We start from the raw sequence: 18,797 nt of genomic DNA, 5'->3' as shown, positions 1-18,797 counted from the left end.
TTTGAAAATCATATGCAGATGTTATTTTATTGTACAAAGAAACCTTTTTTTTAAATAAACGGGCCAAACTGTTTAAAGAGAACCTAAGTATATATACATTCTCGTTTCCATACTTTCATCAAGTCTTCTCTTTCCTTCCTAACCTTTTCCATCTCCGTCTTTGGAGACAATCAAGCAACAGATATCCACAATATGCCTATGGCAACCTTCACTATTTTTTTACCTTTTTCTTTTCTAAATAATGACTCAATTGAATTGTTAATTTTTCCCATTACATCTATTCTACACCAATGCTTCAGATTTATCATTTGTTTTCCTCTACCAAGAATTTTTCTCCATCTTTGTTGACTAACCCCCAACTCCGCCAAAGCAGGGAGATCAAACGTATATTACATGGAGAACACATCCATTCAGTTAGCAAGCGTGACCCTGGATCTCCAACTACCCATTTCCAATTCTCCATTTTACAGCCACAGCCTCTTACAACTTCAGTCTCTTACAACATTTCACTGAAACTCAGCATCAGCTTGATGAAATTTATCTTGATAAGAAACCTTTCAAATTTCTTCACCTTACATTTGAGTTTATTATTTATGCCTTTCAATTATTTGTGCTAAAGGACAACTGGGCCAAAATATAACCTTGTCTCTCTCAGAGAAGAGTACAGCCGAACTTGAATACTTGCATTATTATCTTTTTTTTAATTATTTATGCAGTACTTTGCTTGTGGAGGTGGTTAAATGCATTGCTGGAGATTTCGTTGTCTGGATAAAGCAAAAGGAGACCAATCAAACATTTCACATTTCCATTACAAGCAATAAATCATAATGTTCACGAAACAGAATAATGCAAGTTCTTTTTTGAAACAAATATTTTTTCTCTTGCATAGCTTGCTGAATTGCCCAGGAGATTAGTTTGTTAGTTCCCAGGAAACAAAAGATGATTTTAAGGGGCTGGTAACCCAAGAGACATATCAAATGTCCGCATCATTATGATCACTGATAAATAGTGAAAGCTGTAGAAATTTTGTTGCTTCGTAATCGTTGCTATGTTACTAAACTCAGCTTTACATGATAATAATTGCCTTGCTAACTCTATCTGCCCTTCATCATGAAAGGGTCTCAAATTTTCAGGAGAAACAATAGACTCCGGATGCTGGAAGCTGAAGCAAAAATATAAACTGCTGGATGAACTTGGTTCGAACAACATCAGCGGAGGCAAAGGGATGATTGACATTTCAGATTTAGACCTTGCATCAACAATTTTAGCAGAGAAAGCATTGTGTAGGGGTTCCAGTGTAGGTTTGCAACAAGGCCTGTTCTACATAGCAAACAAAAGGATAAGTATAACTGAAGCCCATAACTGCACCTTGCATTTGTGGGTTGTGAGCCAAATTGAAAGAGGTTGGTGAAAGTAAAAAAAACAAGTTCTGCTAGGCAGATGAGTGTTAAAGGGCAAAAGGTTATGTCTTTGTTCCAGAAAAAAACTGACCCTAACATATTCTTATTGGGAGAGTTGTCAAAATGGTGGAGGGCATGAAAGAAGTCCCTGATGTACTTGGGGAAAGACTAAGAGGAGGCAAAACAGGATGGAGTTAAGTTAACAGACAGATATGTTCGGTGGGGCAAGAGGGCAGAAATAACGGGTCTACCAGGGCAGTCCTGCTCATGGATCTTAGGCAACATATAGAAATGGACAGTGCAGGGTTGAGGTACTACCAAATTGGAGGCTGTAGAGGAGAGATGTCCTAATGCGATGAGATCTGTAACGGTCTAAAGACAGAGGGTTGGTGTAGGTTTATGGGTTTTCATCTGGGGAAATTATGAAGAATTGTCCAAGAGCTGCTTCATCAGATCTCAGGAGAACTGATAAAGTGAATGAAATATTCCCACTGAACGGCATAAACTCAGAAAGCTTACTGCCAAGAGTAAGTGCACAAAGAAAAGGAAATGTTTTCATGACGTTGGTGTTTCAGAGCACTTCAAACTCCGTTAGTTACAACCCTTACCAAAAAATAATTAGAAAACGTAAATGCAAACTATTCCTCTCCTCGAGCCTGCTATCCCACAGTAACAAACTCCGGAGTAATTACTTCTGTGTGAAATTGAGCTATATATATTAATGGCTGGGATCTATTGTTGACAACTACATTCTAAATCTGATGAATCTTCAAGCCTTGGATCATCAAATCAATACTAGCTTTTAACTTGTTCAGTGCTGTCCTACTTTAGCCTCAAATGATACTCAGAATCAGATTCATGTTTAACATTGCCAGCATAAGTCATGAAATTTGCTGTCTTTGTGGCAGTAGTTAAATGCAATACCTAATAATAGAGAAAAATGTGAGTTATAGTAACTATGTGTATATTATATAAATTACATATGAAAAAAAATTTTAATTTTAAAAAGCGAGTTCATAGGTTCAATGTCCATTCAGATATCAGATGGCAGAGGAGGAAAAGCTGTTCCTGAATCACTGAGTATGTTTTCAGGCTTCTGCACCTCCTTCCTGATAGTAGCAATGAGGAGAACAGGGCATGTCCTGGGTAATGGGTGTCCTTACTGATGGATGCCACCATTTTGAGGTATTGCTCCTTGGAGACGTCCTGGGTACTACAGAGGCTAGTGCCCACGATGGAGCTAAGTTTACAACCCTCTACAGCTTATCACGATCCCTCCCTCCACCCATACCAGACAGTGATGCAGCCGGTTAGAATGCGCTCCATGGTCATCTGTAGAAATTTGCTGTAGCATAAGTTAGTCTTCTCTACCATAGAAATTCCAGCCAGCTGTCCAAATGAATGGCTCGTATAACAAATGAGAAAGATAAAAGGAGACAGCACACAAAGAAGTTTATTTTATTTCATGAGAATTGTGTAGAAAATAACATGCACTGTTATGAATGGCAGCGCTGTAAATGACAGACTGCCACACAGCAGCAGTCATTTGCAGAGGTGTCAATGATTACCAATGATTTTAAAACTTAGGAACTTCAGTTCTCCAAATAGACCTGCTACTAGTTGTGGTTGCAGAAGCATATGACTGAACCAAGCTATCAGGTAGCTAACGCACAGCTGTGCAGAGGACAGTGGAATTGCTTGGTTTTAATGACCAGCTGCAGATGAATGGGAGGTTTGTGCCCCTCAGCAGTTTAGATGCTAATCAGTCAGCGAGCGAGATCCGCGGCAGAAACCCACAGATATACATTTCCAGCAGGCACTAGTGTAACTGTTCACTAATTCTCGCCTGATCACACTGCTCTATCAGCTTCTGCACAAACCTAAGGCTGACTGCTCTTTGGGAATGGTTAATTTACTTAAACAAAAAAAATGGGGCAATTATTTCAGCTGTTACTCAAAAGAAATCTATACAGGTTGTAAATCTTGCCACTGAGATACTTAGATTTTCCTTCCAACATCTCACAAACATATTTCCTTCCATCCAAATGATATTATGACCAGATGGCAAAGTAATTCAGTTATAATGTAATATCACAAATTAAGTCAACACTTTATTATATCAGCCTCAGGAAGCTACAACTAGATTAGCTGTTTCTTTTTTCTCTCCAGTCCTGCCAAAGGGTTTCGGCCCGAAACGTCATCTGTACTTTTTTTGCATAGATGTTGCCTGGCCTGTTGAGATCCTCCAGCATTTTGTGTGTGTTGCTTGGATTTCCAGCAACTGCAGACTTCCTCTTGTTAGCCATTTCCTTGTTGTCTCCTTATTTTCGATATATGTGATTCCTTCATCCATTTACAGCAACCCACTCACCCTTCTCTAATTCTTGGCACTTACCTTAGCAACAAAGGAAGTTTAACACCTGTACCTTCACCGCTATTCAGGCCCCTAAGCAGCCCTTCCAGCTGAGACAAAAGCTCATCTGCACTTCTTCCAACATGGCCTGCTGCAGTTACTGGTCATGAAGTAGCCTCTTTCATATCAGTGAAAACAAGTGTAGATGAGGCCACTTTTTGCTGAGTACCTGCACTCTGTTCACAATGGGCATCACGAACTTCAGGCTGCATGTCATCTTAACTCTCCTTCCCACTCCTACATCAATTTGTCTACCCTGTCTTCTCCATTGCTATGGAGAGGCAAACTCAAATAGTAAGGGCAACTTCTCACATTCTACCTGTAAACAAAGCAATGCTATGGATTTACCTATTCCAATCTTATGTAACCCACACATATGATGTTCTCTCCTCACAAATACACTCCTAGTGTTCTCCCTCTATTCACCTTTTCCATTCCTTTCCTTTTTTCCACTTGCCCATCAACTCCACCCCATCTGGTTCTACCTGTTACCACAAGCCTCTATCACAATGCCCACGCGTACTGTTATATAGTGGCTATCTTTCTTCTTCTTTACAAGATTATGATTCAAAATGTTGAGTTACACCTTTAGCCTTCACGGATGCTGCTTAACCCTCTGAGTACTTCCAGAATTCTGTTTTTCATTTAATTTCAATTATTGACTGTTGCTCAAAATTTAGGTCGAGCAAGAAATTCTCATCCTTCTTGTACTTCACATTATCTTAGGAATTAAAAGTGTTTAGTCAGGTTACAGCAACAGGATTCTTTGGAGGTTAATTTGATTTTCCAAGGGCAATGTTGAATCAGTGGTAAGGATTTCTAATCTTCAAATTTCAAAGTAAATTTTATTATCAAAGTACATATATGTCACTATACACAACCCTGAGATTCATTTTCCTGTGGGCATACTCAGCAATTCTATGGAATAGTAATTATGAGGATCAATGAAAGATCAACTAGAGAGCAGAAGACAACAAACTGTGCAAATGCAAATGTAAATAAATAGTAATAAATAATGAGAACATGAAATAACAATATAAGGAGTCCTTAAAGTGAGATCACTGGTTGTGGGAGCATCTCAATGGATGGGCAAGTGAGTGTAGTTATCCCCTTTTGTTCAGTAGTAACTGTGGGGCAGTAACTGCCCTTGAATATGGTGGTGTGAGTCCTGAGGCTCTTGTACCTTCTACCTGATGGCACCAGCAAGTAAAGAGTATGGGGCTGGGTGATGGATGCTGCTTTCCTACGACAGTGTTTAATGTAGATGTGCTCAATGGTTGGGAGGGCTTTACCCGTGATGTACCAGGCCAAATCCGCTACTTGTTGTAGGATTTTCTGATCAAAGGTATTGGTGTTTCCATACCAGGCTGTGAGGCAGCCAGTCAACATACACTCCACTACACATCTATAGAAGTTTGCCAAAGTTTTAGAAGTCATGCCACATCTCCGCAGACTTCTAAGGCAGTAGAGGTGCTGCAGTGCTTTCTTCGCAATTGCACTTACGTGCTGGGTCCATGAGAGATGCTCTGAAATAGTAACACCCAGGACTTTAAAGTTGCTAACCCTCTCCATCTCTTATATGGATAGAGCGTTGGCTGATTGGCAGGAAACAGAGAGTGGGAATAAAGGGATCCTATTCTGGTTGGCTGCCGGTTACCAGTGGTGTTCCACAGGGATCAGTGTTGGGGCCGCTTCTTTTTACATTGTACATCAACAATTTGGATTATGGAATAGATGGCTTTGTGGCTAAGTTTGCTGACGATACAAAGATAGGTGGAGGGGCCGGTAGTGCTGAGGAAACGGAGAGGCTGCAGAGAGACTTGGATAGATTGGAAGAATGGGCAGAGAAGTGGCAAATGAAGTACAATGTTGGAAAGTGTATGGTTATGCACTTTGGCAGAAAAAATAAACAGGCAGACTATTATTTAAATGGGGAAAGAATTCAAAGTTCGAGATGCAACGGGACTTGGAAGTCCTTGTACAGGATTCCCTTAAAGTTAACCTCCAGGTTGAGTCGGTAGTGAAGAAGGAGAATGCAATGTTGGCATTCATTTCTAGAGGAATAGAGTATAGGAGCAGGGATGTGATGTTGAGGCTCTATAAGGCGCTGGTGAGACCTCACGGAGTACTGTGGACAATTTTGGTCTCCTTATTTAAGAAAGGATGTGCTGACGTTGGAGAGGGTACAGAGAAGATTCACTAGAATGATTCCGGGAATGGAGGGTTAACATATGAGGAATGTTTGTCCGCTCTTGGACTGTATTACTTGGAGTTTAGAAGAATGAGGGGAGACCTCATAGAAACGTTTCGAATGTTAAAAGGCATGGACAGAGTGGATGTGGCAAAGTTGTTTCCCATGATGGGGGAGTCTAGTACGAGAGGGCATGACTTCAGGATTGAAGGGCGCCCTTTCAGAACAGAAATGCGAAAAAAAAATTTTAATCAGAGGGTGGTGAATCTATGGAATTTGTTGCCACGGGCAGCAGTGGAGGCCAAGTCATTGGGTGTATTTAAGGCAGAGATTGCTAGGTATCTGAATAGCCAGGGCATCAAAGGTTATGGTGAGAAGGCGGGGCAGTGGGACTAAATAGGATAAAATGGATCAGCTCATGATAAAATGGCGGAGCAGACTCGATGGGCCGAATGGCCTACTTCTGCTCCTTTGTCTTATGGTCTTATGGTCTTATCCTCTGGTGAGGACTGGCTCACGGATCTCTAGTTTCCCTCTCCTGAACTCTAAAATCAGTTGCTTGGTCTTGCTGACATTGAGTAGGAGGTTATTGTTATGAGACCAATCAGCCAAATTTTCAGTCTCCCTCCAACACAGGGATTCATTACCCCTTTGATTCGGCCCACGACAGTGGTGTCATTAGCAAACTTGAATATAGTATTGGAGTTGTGCTTAGCCACACAGTCATAGGTGTAAAGCAAGTAGAGCAGGGGGTTAAGCACACACCTGTGCTGGTGGAGATCTTAATCAGTTTTAGATGGTTTTGCTTTTTGAGTTACAAGAACAAAAGTATAGATTACATTAAAGCTGTTTTTCAAAATACAGAGTTTCAAAGTCCATTACTTAATGAAAGCTGATGAAGTGTTATCTATAGAAGAGATTCCTGATGGAACCCCTAGAAGAGATAGGTGAAACTTCTATGTCAATGATTAAAGCAGCCAGCACCAATCAAGTTAACAATGAGGATATCAGGATAACTTCAAGCAGGAAACAAAGGAAATTTTGACTGACGTACTGTGTTTGGAGACGATGCACTTAAGACATTGTGACATTTACATGGATGGGTTGAATGTTTACTAAATGAATGGTTACTATGTGGGTTCCTGCAAGAAAATAACTCCGTCAGCTTTATAACTCAATGATCCCAACTGATTCATATAAAAACAGATTCTGACAGAGCAACTGGACAAAATCTGACATATCACAAGAAAACAGTGCAAACCAGCAACCAATAAAGCAAAAAAAAAGCTATGTCCTTGTTTGCATGGAAGTGGGGTCTTTCAGCTGGCTTCGGCAATAAAATGGTGTGATGTCAACAACTATAGAGTAATGTTATGAATTTCTCCTAATATTGACACCTATCAATCTACCGTGCACCAATACTTAGATAAATCAAACCACAGGCTATGCTCCTTTTCACTGCGTACAAACAGAAACATGAAACCCAGTACAGAAATTTGTATAGTCCAAGGCTGTGGATGAGCTTCTACTCAACTGCTTTGAGACTGTAAGCTGATCCACATTCAAAGACTCAGCAGCTAACCTGGAGGAGTATGTCACCACCATCATGGACATAATCAAATAGTGATAGAGGATTTGGTACTAAAGATGTCAATCCAGACATTCCCTACTTAAGTCCAAGACTGCAGCATTCAAACCATGTTACCCTGACCTACACAAGAATTCAAGACACAACCTCTGTAAAGCTATCAGGGGTGCTAAAAGATAATACCAGTCCAAAATTGAGATCCAGAGAAGCCATCAGTTGTGGCAGCATTGTCAATAACAGCATATCCCTTCTCGATGAGCTTAATGCATTTTATGGACGTTCTGAATGGAAAGGGAATGGAATATCATCACCCATCCTAAAAGTGTTCAATGCATATGTATCCACAGTCACCACTGCAGACATTAGATCAGCCTTCAATACTACACTTCCAAGCAAATGCATCTCTATTGTCCTAGACCTAGGACTTCCTCCCAGAGCATAGGAAGGGGATGAAGAGCCTAGTGATTCCCAGAAGTGAGCATCACCAACAGCCTGTCCTGGTCCAATCATGTAGAAGCCATGGCCAGGAAATTATACGATCTCCTTTTACTTCCTTAGGAAGCTAAAGGAATCTGACTAATCCTTTTTGACTCTCACCGACTTTTATTGATGCACCATGGAAAGCATCCTATCTCAGTGCATCATGACTTTGTATGGCAACTGCACTGCCCAAGACTACAAGAAGCTACTGAATTGTCTCTATGTCTCACTGCCTTAGTAATGCAGCCAACCATCAAAAACCCCACTCACCCCAGACATTCTCTCTTCTCCCAACCCCCCTCCAGAAATGGCAGAATATTTTTTTAAAAAGCCTGAAAACATACCACCAAACTCAAGGACAGCTTCCCTTCCACACTTATAAGACTATTAAAGTATCCCCTAGTACAATAAGATTAACTCTTGACTCAATATACCTTGTTAGAGCCTTGCACATTATGGTCTCCCTGCACTGCACCCTCTGTATAACAGTACACTTTACTCTTCACTGTTATTGTACAATCTCAATGCACTCATGCGATTAAATGATTTGTATGAATGCCTTGCGTAGCAAAGTTTTTTTTTACTGTAGCTCAGTACATGTAATAATAAACCAATTTATCAATGTATTTATCAATTTAACAATAACCTTCAGATGCCAGGAGTGGAAACTGGGGACTGGATGATCTCATCCTATGATTTTCTCATTCCTAAAAATTAGCAGAGGAGAAGTCAATAGTTATATAACATCTAAATTTCCATTATTCTTCTTCACGTGCCTTGTGCGTTACACACTTGGGCGTTCATGGCTCTCCACCTCAAACGATCCCTGGCAGCGTCAATGATATCTCGCACATTTAGATTTGTTAGTTCTTTCACAGTGTCCATATATTTTCTTCTTTGAAAATTTCCATTATCTGCTCCAAATATGTCATTTGACACGAAGTGGAAATTCGTAAATGTATTTCTATGAACCTGTGCTAACCAGTGGAAGTTAAAATTATTATTTAGGGTTTAAGTGAAAGGAGGTGAGATATTATTTGCAGTATACTTTTACTCAGCAAGTAGAATCAAGTTATAAATAAATACTGACAAAATTATATGCATTATCTTTGTTACCTTTTTGTTGGAACTCAGGATCAAGCCACACTTCAGAAAACTCAGCAGCTAACCCAGGCTAATATTCTAGTGCAGCAGTGTTCTGCATTGTTGGTGAAATATGGCAAAGAGAAAACCAGTAGCTAGACAACCCATAACTCAATCCTATCTAGGACTAGATTTATTTTCTCTCTTTTTCTTTCTTTCTTTCCTCTTTCTCTCTCTCATGAAATCATTTATTTTCCTGTGCATGTATATGTAACATGCTGGTTAAGATTTTACTGCTAATGTTGTAGGGCGTTTAATTTTATGGCTTTCAATAGAAGCAGCGTGTTCTGCTGGTAGTGTTTGGATTACTGTTAAAGATAAGGGGTTGTGATGTTCATGCTTAGGAATGTTGTGGAGAGTGGAATTGGGAGAAGCTTCTAAAGAACGCTGGGAGGAGAGGTTTTTGTGACAGATACTGGTGTAGGTCGAAGTCTTTTTTGGCAAGAGCTGGGAGAAGACAGGAGGGAAGATGGCTGAGAATGCCACCCCTGTTGCACAAGATGCTTTGTGCAGATGAATGACTTCAAGGGAGAAGGACCAGTACTCCCGTGGGGGAGCCCATTTGTTTAAGGAGGATGTTGAGCGAAGTTTGGAAGATGGTATTTACTTTCCGGCAGATCGTGGGTCCAGCACGCGAGTTAAAAACAACTTCAAGATCAGCTCCAACTTACGTGCACATTTGGACTGGGTTAACTGTAATGGGCCCTTTTTATTTTTTCCTTTTGTTTTCCTACTAACTGTTCAATAAAGCTGACATTTGTTAATATACTTTATAATTGAAAGCAGTGTACAATCTGTTATTTCTTGCCGACGGCTAATTGCATGACGGCAGTACTTACACAGTATTCACACACATATGGGACATCCTAACCTCCCAGGTTTGGTGAGACCCAAGTCAAATCAACCCTAGACGCACGGAGGCTGTGAAAGGTGGCTGTTAGTGAGGGGCTAACAAGCTGCGTCTCTAGAGATGCCCAGTTAAAAGGGCTTTCATATAATTCACACTAATTTGTGTTTGTCATGTTTGCAGTGTACCGTGCTGCTGCAAAAGGGTAATTTTCATGGTGTTTATAGCCTGGGTATGTACAGCTATGAGAATGAGCTTAAATCGAAGTTGAAGATTTGTAAGAACATTCCTACGAACCTGCTCTTTCCAGCATATAATAATCTCAAACCAAGGCCTCAAGGATCCATTCTAGAAATGGAAAAGAATCCCAACAATCCATGTGAAAAACCAGGGGGATCACTTTGAAATTCCACTTATTGTCCCCTCACCCAATCAATTGCTCTCCCCTGACCCAATGACAGTCCATTCCAGATTTTCACCTTCTCCTAATACAAATAAGTACAAAGACAAGATCGCAGTCCAGCAGTAGCACAAAGACAAGTGTCCTGATAAGGATCTCAGTCCGAAACATCAACTGCTTACTCTTTTCCATAGATGCTGCCTGGCCTGCTAAGTTCCTCCAGGATGTTGTGTGTGTTGTGCAAATAAGTACACCCTGCCAACTCTCTGGAATAATTTTACCCTGGAAGTTATTCTTACTTTCCTTCAAAAGGTTTCTTTCCATCTGTGCAATCACTGCAGACACAATCTCAGTGCAGAGTGCCAAAGGCTACGTCACCTCCCCGATGCTTTCATTAAACTTCCACACCACAATGCTACAACTCTTATGCTTTCCACTGGAATGAAGCTTGTCTGCAGGACAACCCATGTCATCTTCACTTCAACTCCCGAACTGAGGTTACCCCAAATTCAGTCTTCAAGCCAAAATATCCAATGCTGCACGTTAAGAGACCAAGTCATCGTTGCATTGAAGCATACAAGTAAATGGGCCTTAAATCTATCATTGCAAAAATATCTTCTACCAACCCAATTGCACAATGCCAATTCTGCGAAGGCCCTCCCACCCCCAACTATAAAGAAATGCAATGAAACAGTAACTTTTTCCTCCCTTTCACACCAGTCACTGTAGTGTAGTGGTTAGCACGATGCTATTACTGCTCAGGGTGTTCCGGAGTTAAGAGTTCAGCTCCGGTGCTGTTCGGTAAAGGGTCTCTGTATGTCCTGCCCGTGGAATGTGTGGGTTTTATCTGGGTCCTTCGATTTCCTCTCACAGTCCAAAGACAAAGTTTAATTGATCATTGTATAATGTCCTGTGATTAGGTTAGGGTTAATCAGGTTAATTGGGTTTGATGGGGGGTTGCTGGGGCACCGTGGCTCGAAGGGCCAGAATAGCCTACTCAATGCTCTATCGCTAAATAGATAAGTAACTAAGTAAGCCAGCCAGCCTTTGGCCTTGAACACTTGCCAGCATATATTTTAACTTAACCAAATTAAGAAGTTAGATACAATGATGATTTAGTCTAGTTTGGAAAAATACAGATAATTCAGGACAGTAAAAGATATTTAAAACGTTCAAGGACAATAGCTCTTTGAAAGTCGTGCTACATTAGTGCTTGCTGTTTCCCCTCCAGCTGCCTGACACTTCCAGACCAGCCCAGTTTGGACACACCCTGTCGGGAGCACAGAATATCTGCCTCAAAATCCTAATTGTAGGCTGCATGCCAGAGAAGGGGTACTTCAGGAGCATCAGTTACAAGAAAATTACATTGCAGATATCCAGAAGTTATTCTTCACAAACTCCAAAATAAAACAGCAAGATCAAGTTGTTCCACAGATCTCAACTAAATGTATTCTGGGCTGGTGGATTAATATTCCTCTGCAATGACCTTAAGTTCGCTCTGAAGTCCCCAGAGCACAGAAACTTTCATGAGTAACCAGAGATTCTAAAGAAACCACTAATGGTTTCCAGACATGGTCGTGACTACATGTATAAACAGTTTCCTTGACTACCTTTATTATCATCTTGGAGTAAAATATATCACTATCCTGGAGATTTACCTGTCTTTAGTCCAATTGGTTCCCTCTGACACAATTTTAAAAGAAAATTAGCTCGTATGGAAAAAAAATACTCTGAAAGTAAAAAGGACATATGTATCATATTTTATATTGTTAAAGGAGAATACTGAATTTTTTTACAAAGTACAGTCAATGAAGGGCAGAACAGGCTATATTTCTAAATTAATGAATCATTAGCACAAATTCATATAGCAATAGATATAAAACACAGGAATCAAAGAGCAACATCAACCGTAAGGATGTGCCACGCACCAAGATCAAGTTAAAGCTGGGCTCAACTTTGAGCCAAAAGGAGGCACTGCCAATTAACACCAAAGGGTTTTCAAAATAAACTTCACCATTACTCCAACATGAGAAGCTACTTCTGCTACTGCTCAGAGATAAACATCCCAGTTTAAAAGGCATGGATCCTGGAAGCAAGCAGCAGCTGAATTCAAGGAACCACACCAATGGGAGAGAAAAATACCAGTAAGTGTGAGCAAGTAGTAGAAGTTGCATTGTCAGAACTGAACAAAGCAGGGCTCAGGGTTGTGCAAGGGTTGGTCACGGATGCCCAAAGCAGTATACATAAATACAGACGTCAGAGTATTTTGTCATAAAAAGTGGAGCAAATCCACAGCGGAAACTTAATTTTTTTTTTACTTAATCCACAGGACATCTCTAGTATGAAAGCTAGCCAATGCCTTGAGTATATTTGGGGGCACTTCTGAAATAAAATGTTACTGAACCAACAACTGAATTGGCCAACTCAGATTTAATCACGAGCAACATGCCCAAATTAATCAATATGGGATTATCCTGCCAACAGTGACCAAAATTCATGAGTTTTCAAAAACAGTTTGATAGGAAGTGGGGTGAGTCATGAACCAGAGCTCAAGTGTTTTGTACGGCTGACTGGAGCGATGATGAAATCTGAGCAGAACAGAACGGGCAGAATTTTTGACAGAAAAATAGATAAGTGCAAGAAATATACATAAAATGCTGGAGGAACTCAGCAGGCCAGGCAGAATCTATGGAAAAAAGTACTGCTGATGTTTTGGTCCGAGACCCTTCAGCAAGAGTGGGCAAAAAAAGCGGAGGAGTAGATTTAAAGGGGGGAGGGAAAATCACAAGGTGATAGGTGAAACCTGAAGGGGGAGAGATGAAGTAAAGAGCTGGGAATTTGATTGTTCAAAGAGATACTGGGCTGGAGAAGGGGGGAGTCTGACAGAGGAGGGCAGAAGACCATGGAAGAAAGAAGAGGGAGGAGGAGCACCAGAGGGAGGCGATGGGTGGGCAAGGAGACAAGGTAAGTGAGGGGAAAGGGGATGGGGAAAGGTGAAGAGTGGGGGGCATTACCGGAAGTTTGAGAAATCAGTGTTCATGCCATCAGGTTAGAGGCCACCCAGACAGAATATAAGATATTGTTCCTCCAACCTAAGCGTGGCCTCATCATGACAGTGGAGGCGGCCATGGACAGGCATACGTGAATGGGAATGGGAAGTGGAATTAAAGTGGACAGTAACTGGGAGACACTGCTTTTTCTGGCCGATGGAGCATAGGTGTTTGGTGAAGCAGTCTCCCACTATACATCGGGTCTCATTGATATACACTAGGCCACACCGAGAGCACCGGATACAATAGATGACCCCAACAGACTCACAGGTGAAGTGTCACCTCACCTGGAAAGACCGTTTGGGGCCCTGAATGGTAGTGAGGGAGGAGGTGTTGGGGCAGGTGTAGCACTTGTTCCACTTGTAAGGAAAATTGCCAGGAGGAAGATCACTGGGGAGGGACAAATGGACAAGGAAGTGGCATAGGGAACGATCCCTGCTGAAAGCAGAAAGTGGTTGGGGAGGGGGGAAAAGAATGATGTGCTTTGTGGTGGGATCCCGTTGGAGATGCCAGAAGTTTCAGAGAATTATGTGCTGGACACGAAGGCTGGTAGGATGGTAGGTGAGGACAAGGGGAACCCTATCCCTGGTAGGGTGGTGGGAGGATGGGGTGACAGCAGACGTGTGCGAAATGGAAGAGATGCGGTTGAGAGCAACATTGATGGTGGAGGAAGGGAAGCCCCTTTCTTTGAAGGAGGAGGACCTCGCATTCATCTTGGAATGAAAAACCCCATCCTGAAAGCAAATGCAGTGGAGACGGAGGAATTGAGAGAAGGGAATGGCGTTTTTACAAGTAACAGGAGTGGGCCGAGGTATAGTCCAGTTAGCTGTGAGAGTCCGTGGGTAAAGCAACCCTGGCCTACATGACTCAACTCATGTCACCCTATAACCTTTCCACCATCTACAAATGACAAGTCAGGATCATGTCCACTTGCCTGGATTGGTGGAGCACCAACAACTCTCAAGAAGCTTGATGCCTTTCAGGGCAACGCAGACAAAATGCAGGAGGAACTCAGCAGGTTAGGCAGCTTCCAAGCGAAAGCAACCCACTTGACTGGTACCCTTTCACCCCCTCCGAAAATTCATTCCCTCCACCGCTAGCACACAACGTACACACATATGAACTTTAGTTCTGAATGTTATTTGCTTACTTTAATTGTTTACACAATTTGTTCTTTGTTTTGTATATTGGGTGCTTTGTTATTTTTTTAAAATGGGTTCCACTTGGTGTTTTGTGGCTGCCTGTAAGGAGACAAGGTTGTATATAGTGTACATACTTTGAATTTTGATATTCAAAATGCCCTGCAGCAGCAAAGACTAGTGAATTTCTACAGATGTACAGCATAGACCACTACGACTGGTTACATCACTATTTCTCTTTTTAAATTTTTTCAAAAACTTTGTTGTCCAGCACTTTACACTGCCGCAAAACATACTTCACAAAATATGTCAGTAATAATAAACGTGATCCCCTATCTAATCACCTAGGCTGCACATACAGCACCTCCCAAATCCTCAATCTTTACCAGCAAGAATGGCATGCACAGCAGATGCTTGTGAAAACCAGCACCTATATACATTTCTCTCCAATTTGTGTACCATCCTGGTCCTTCATCGCTAGACCTCCCTTCCCAATACTGCTGAGGGAGTACATTCGTCAAAGGGAATGCAGCAATTGTAAATGGACACTTACCATCACCTACTCAAGGTAACTAGAGATGAGAAATGAATGCCAATGGTATCCAACCTCCCAAAATGAATAAAAATTATAAAACAAGTGGATTATCAACATCACAAAAATGTCTACAAATGTTTTAAGGGAACTACAGACCCACTCAATTTGTAGTTGGAAATTGAGAAGCAAGAGATTTCCTACGGGTAACTAAACCCAATTTCCCTCGGGATCAATAAAGTATATCTATCTATCTATCTAACAATGCAAAACAATACAAAGGATTGGAAAGGAAGGGAGAAGAAGCCAGAATACCGGGGGGGGGGGGGTGAGGAAAGGAGACCAGGTGAGGGGTAAGGCGGATGGGTCCCTCAGTTGGCCTCACCCATCACCTGCCAACTTTTACTCCTCCTCACCCCACATTCTTATTCTGGCTTCTGCTCCTTGTCTTTGAAGTCCTGATGGATGGTCTCGGCCCAAAGTGCCGACTCTTTATTCCCCTACATCAGTGCTGCCAGACTCGCCGAGTTGCTCCCGCAGGTAGGAATGCGGGAGCCCGGCAACATGTGCCGGGCGTGCACGGGGTTTGGGCGCCGAGCGCATGTGTACAGCGGCACAGAGTAAACATGTGCAAGTCAGTGTGTGGATGTGTAGGAACACGCCGGGCGCACGTTAAGACAAGTACTCCAAACTGGGCGTGTGAGAACGCGGCTGTGTGTGTGTTGAAGCCTCGAGTCCGGTACAGCCCCAGTGCCCCTCACTTACCCGACCATTCCTGTCCACCTCCATCACCTCCTGCTCGCTCAGCTCCCGGCACATCAGTTCTTTGAGTCCTACGGCGTTGCTGGTGGCGCAGGCTCGGTAGAAGGTGAGCGGGCCCTCGGTCGCGTTTGTGATCTCGCTGCTAGGGGAGCGCAGCTCCGGAGGGTAGAAAGAATCATCCGACAGGACGCTGCAGGTGTCTGACTCCGACCGCTCGTCGGCATCCTCCTGGATCTCGGTGCCTGCATCCTCCCACTCGTCCTCGGGCAGATGCTGAGGGCATCCAACGGCGGCAGGGATCCCGCTCGTCGCGGCCGGCCGGTCGCCGACCACCTCCCTCGTTAGCAACATGCGGGTCGGCCGCTCGCCCGCCCGCCGTCACCACGGCAACAGTACGAGAGCCCCGGGAGCCGGCCTCCGGGGCGCATGGGCGGGGCGCGGGCTCGGCTGAGAGCGCCACCGGGCAACAGCCGCAGATCACGGGGACGGGTCGGCTGCTGCTGGGCTGTGGCGGCGGTCCCGGGCCAGGGGCAGATCTTGGGTCGTAGTGCAAGCTCCGCAATATAGTGAGGCGCCAAACCGGGCGGAGTCCAGCGTCCCGAGGCAGGGGGGTGGGATCTTGCCCGTATCGAAAGGGGAGAGGGAGGTCGCGGCTTGAGCTGGAGGCTATTTCCTTCGCTCAGCTCCGTCGCATCGCACATGCTTCATCATTGTCGTCGCTCTTGGTTGGCTCTTCTTGCTGGAGCGCTGCTGTCCGGATTCGGTGCTGCGGAGCTCTCGGTCGCCGGCCGCGCTCCGCTACAAACTATTGCCCGAGCACGTGGACGTACAACTAACAAGCCGGTCGGAACAGACTCCACTTAATCCGATCAGAGCAGATTGCAGCACAGGTTTAAAGACCAGCGGAGATTTGGGACGAAGCGGAGAATTTACGGTACATGGGACTCGTCCCGAGGCGGTGTCGCAGGTCCCGACACTCCTCAACCCGCTCGCATCTACAGTGACAGAGCAACCGAAACGCCTCTGGGAAATCCCGACCCAAAGCTCCAACCCTTCTTCACCGCAGGCTTTCCGCTCCACCCGCCTTCTCGATATTAATCTCACTGCCTGTCAGTATCACTCGCTTCCAGCCCTGGCATTAACTTCTTTTAATAGCGTTACCCCTTGCCCAGCAACGTTAGTACTGTACTCTGTTCGCAGCCATTACCAAATGTCTCTTAGTTACCTCTGGCATCCTGCCATTCTTCGGTCCTCCCACCCATCCGTTTCTTTCATCCTTGAGTACCATCGCTTCCTATTAACTTATTACGCCATCCTTCTGTGCGCTTCTGTCACATCCCTTGTGTTCCTCCGTGGTCTTTTTCCTCGCCTGCTGAAACTTTTCCCTGTGGTACGTGGCCACCCAGTACCCAGACTACAGTACCTCTGTATTCTGATCGCTGTCATTCCGTTTTCTCTGTCACTGTACTACTCTAATTACCAGTCTTTTCTAGTTATTCCTCTGCGTCCAATTATTCTCTTCGTCTCCTTTACCATACCCGTCCCCCTTGATTGCCATACTTTCTCTCCTCCCTGCGTTCTTCCTCGCCCAACTGCCTGTCACACCTCTGTTTCGCTGCTTGTTACCCCATTTACTCCTTCCCCCCCTCCCCTTTTCCTTCATTGGAGCTCTCGGGCAGGTTAGAGACGGGGGCGTTTGTGCTCTCATACGCCAGTACCTGTCATCAAAATCCCCAGCCCCCATCACCGTGTTCAACAGTTGGGTTTCCAGTGCCACGGGATGGACTGCTTGGTGCTTTTTTGGGGAGGTGGAGGGTGGAAATGCATGTGTTTTTTTTTCAAACCCATGTCCTACCCACGCAGTGTTGTGTATTCAGTTCCCACGTGATTTCCACGCGATTAGTTTTTGTTTTGTATATTATGGATGACGGAATGGTGCTTTTTGAAGAGCAGTTGCGGACAATTTTTGCATTTTAAAAAAAACCCTCAGTCAGTGGTGAAGTGACTGCCCTCGACCTCAATCTGCCATTGACAGGCTTTCCAGAAGATGCATTCAACGGACGAGTGACAGAATGCTGTGTGCTTGTCGAATTTTACCGGGGCGGAGAGAATTCTACCGTTTGTCTGGAGACCTTGAAATAAGTTGTTTTACTTTCGTGCCTGCAGAGGTACTTCCGTTTACATCTTGAGCTTGTAAATTTTAAAAATAAAATTACAGTTGTGGGTAACAACTTCTAACAGATTCTGAATTGAAGATAAACTATTGTTTAAAACGGTGTAATTGTTTATTCCTTCAGATAATGTGAGTGTGAGTCAGAACCTCCACAGTGACGGACATAAAAACTACATGATTACACCCTCTTCTGAAAGCAGTTATCCAGTTTAGACTTAACAGGTTAATCAGTAAAAGGAGATTCTGCAGATGGTGGAAATCCAGATCAACAGACAAGGTGCTGGAGCAGCTCAGTAGGTCATCTTGGAAATGAATGAAGGATCTCAGCTTTTTATTCTTCACTATAGATGCTGCCTAACTTGCTGAGTTTCTCCAGCATTTCGTGTGTGTTGCATGAGGAATCCCTTATCCTTTATCATGGATGGATCTGCCTTACATGGATAGATACTTTATTGATCCCAAAGGAAATCACGGTAACATTACAAGTGCACAGATAATACAAACTTTAGAAGAGAATAAGAAAGAACAAAAAAAAGTTACCTCAAACAGGAGGAAGTCATTTTCCTAACTATAGGTTGACTCTTTCTAGAGCCTAATGGCTGATGGTGAGAATGACCTCATACAGCGCTGTTTGGAGCATTGCAGTTGTCTTAGTCCATTACTAAAGGCATTCCTCTGT

The 18,797-nt window shown here is 43.3% G+C and overlaps 1 protein-coding gene across 3 annotated transcripts in view; it reads right to left on the bottom strand.

Moving 5' to 3' along the window:
* LOC134357980 (ankyrin repeat domain-containing protein 33B-like) overlaps nt 1–18,162 on the bottom strand; it is a 65,888-nt gene extending 47,726 nt beyond the window's left edge. For 2 of the 3 annotated variants that reach the window (XM_063069818.1, XM_063069819.1), the window contains exon 1: nt 15,949–18,162. In XM_063069818.1, coding sequence (XP_062925888.1) covers nt 15,949–16,296 — 348 coding nt within the window. In that variant the 5' untranslated portion in view covers nt 16,297–18,162. The remainder of the gene's footprint in view (nt 1–15,948) is intronic. The other variant, XM_063069820.1, reaches the window with a different exon arrangement.
* Nucleotides 18,163–18,797: the final 635 nt, after the last annotated feature.

Source organism: Mobula hypostoma, chromosome 17, assembly GCF_963921235.1.
Source record: "Mobula hypostoma chromosome 17, sMobHyp1.1, whole genome shotgun sequence".
NCBI classification, from domain to species: Eukaryota; Metazoa; Chordata; class Chondrichthyes; order Myliobatiformes; family Myliobatidae; genus Mobula; species Mobula hypostoma.
Note: the sequence above shows the minus strand (reverse complement) of the source record. Positions and strands in the feature narration are given on the sequence as shown.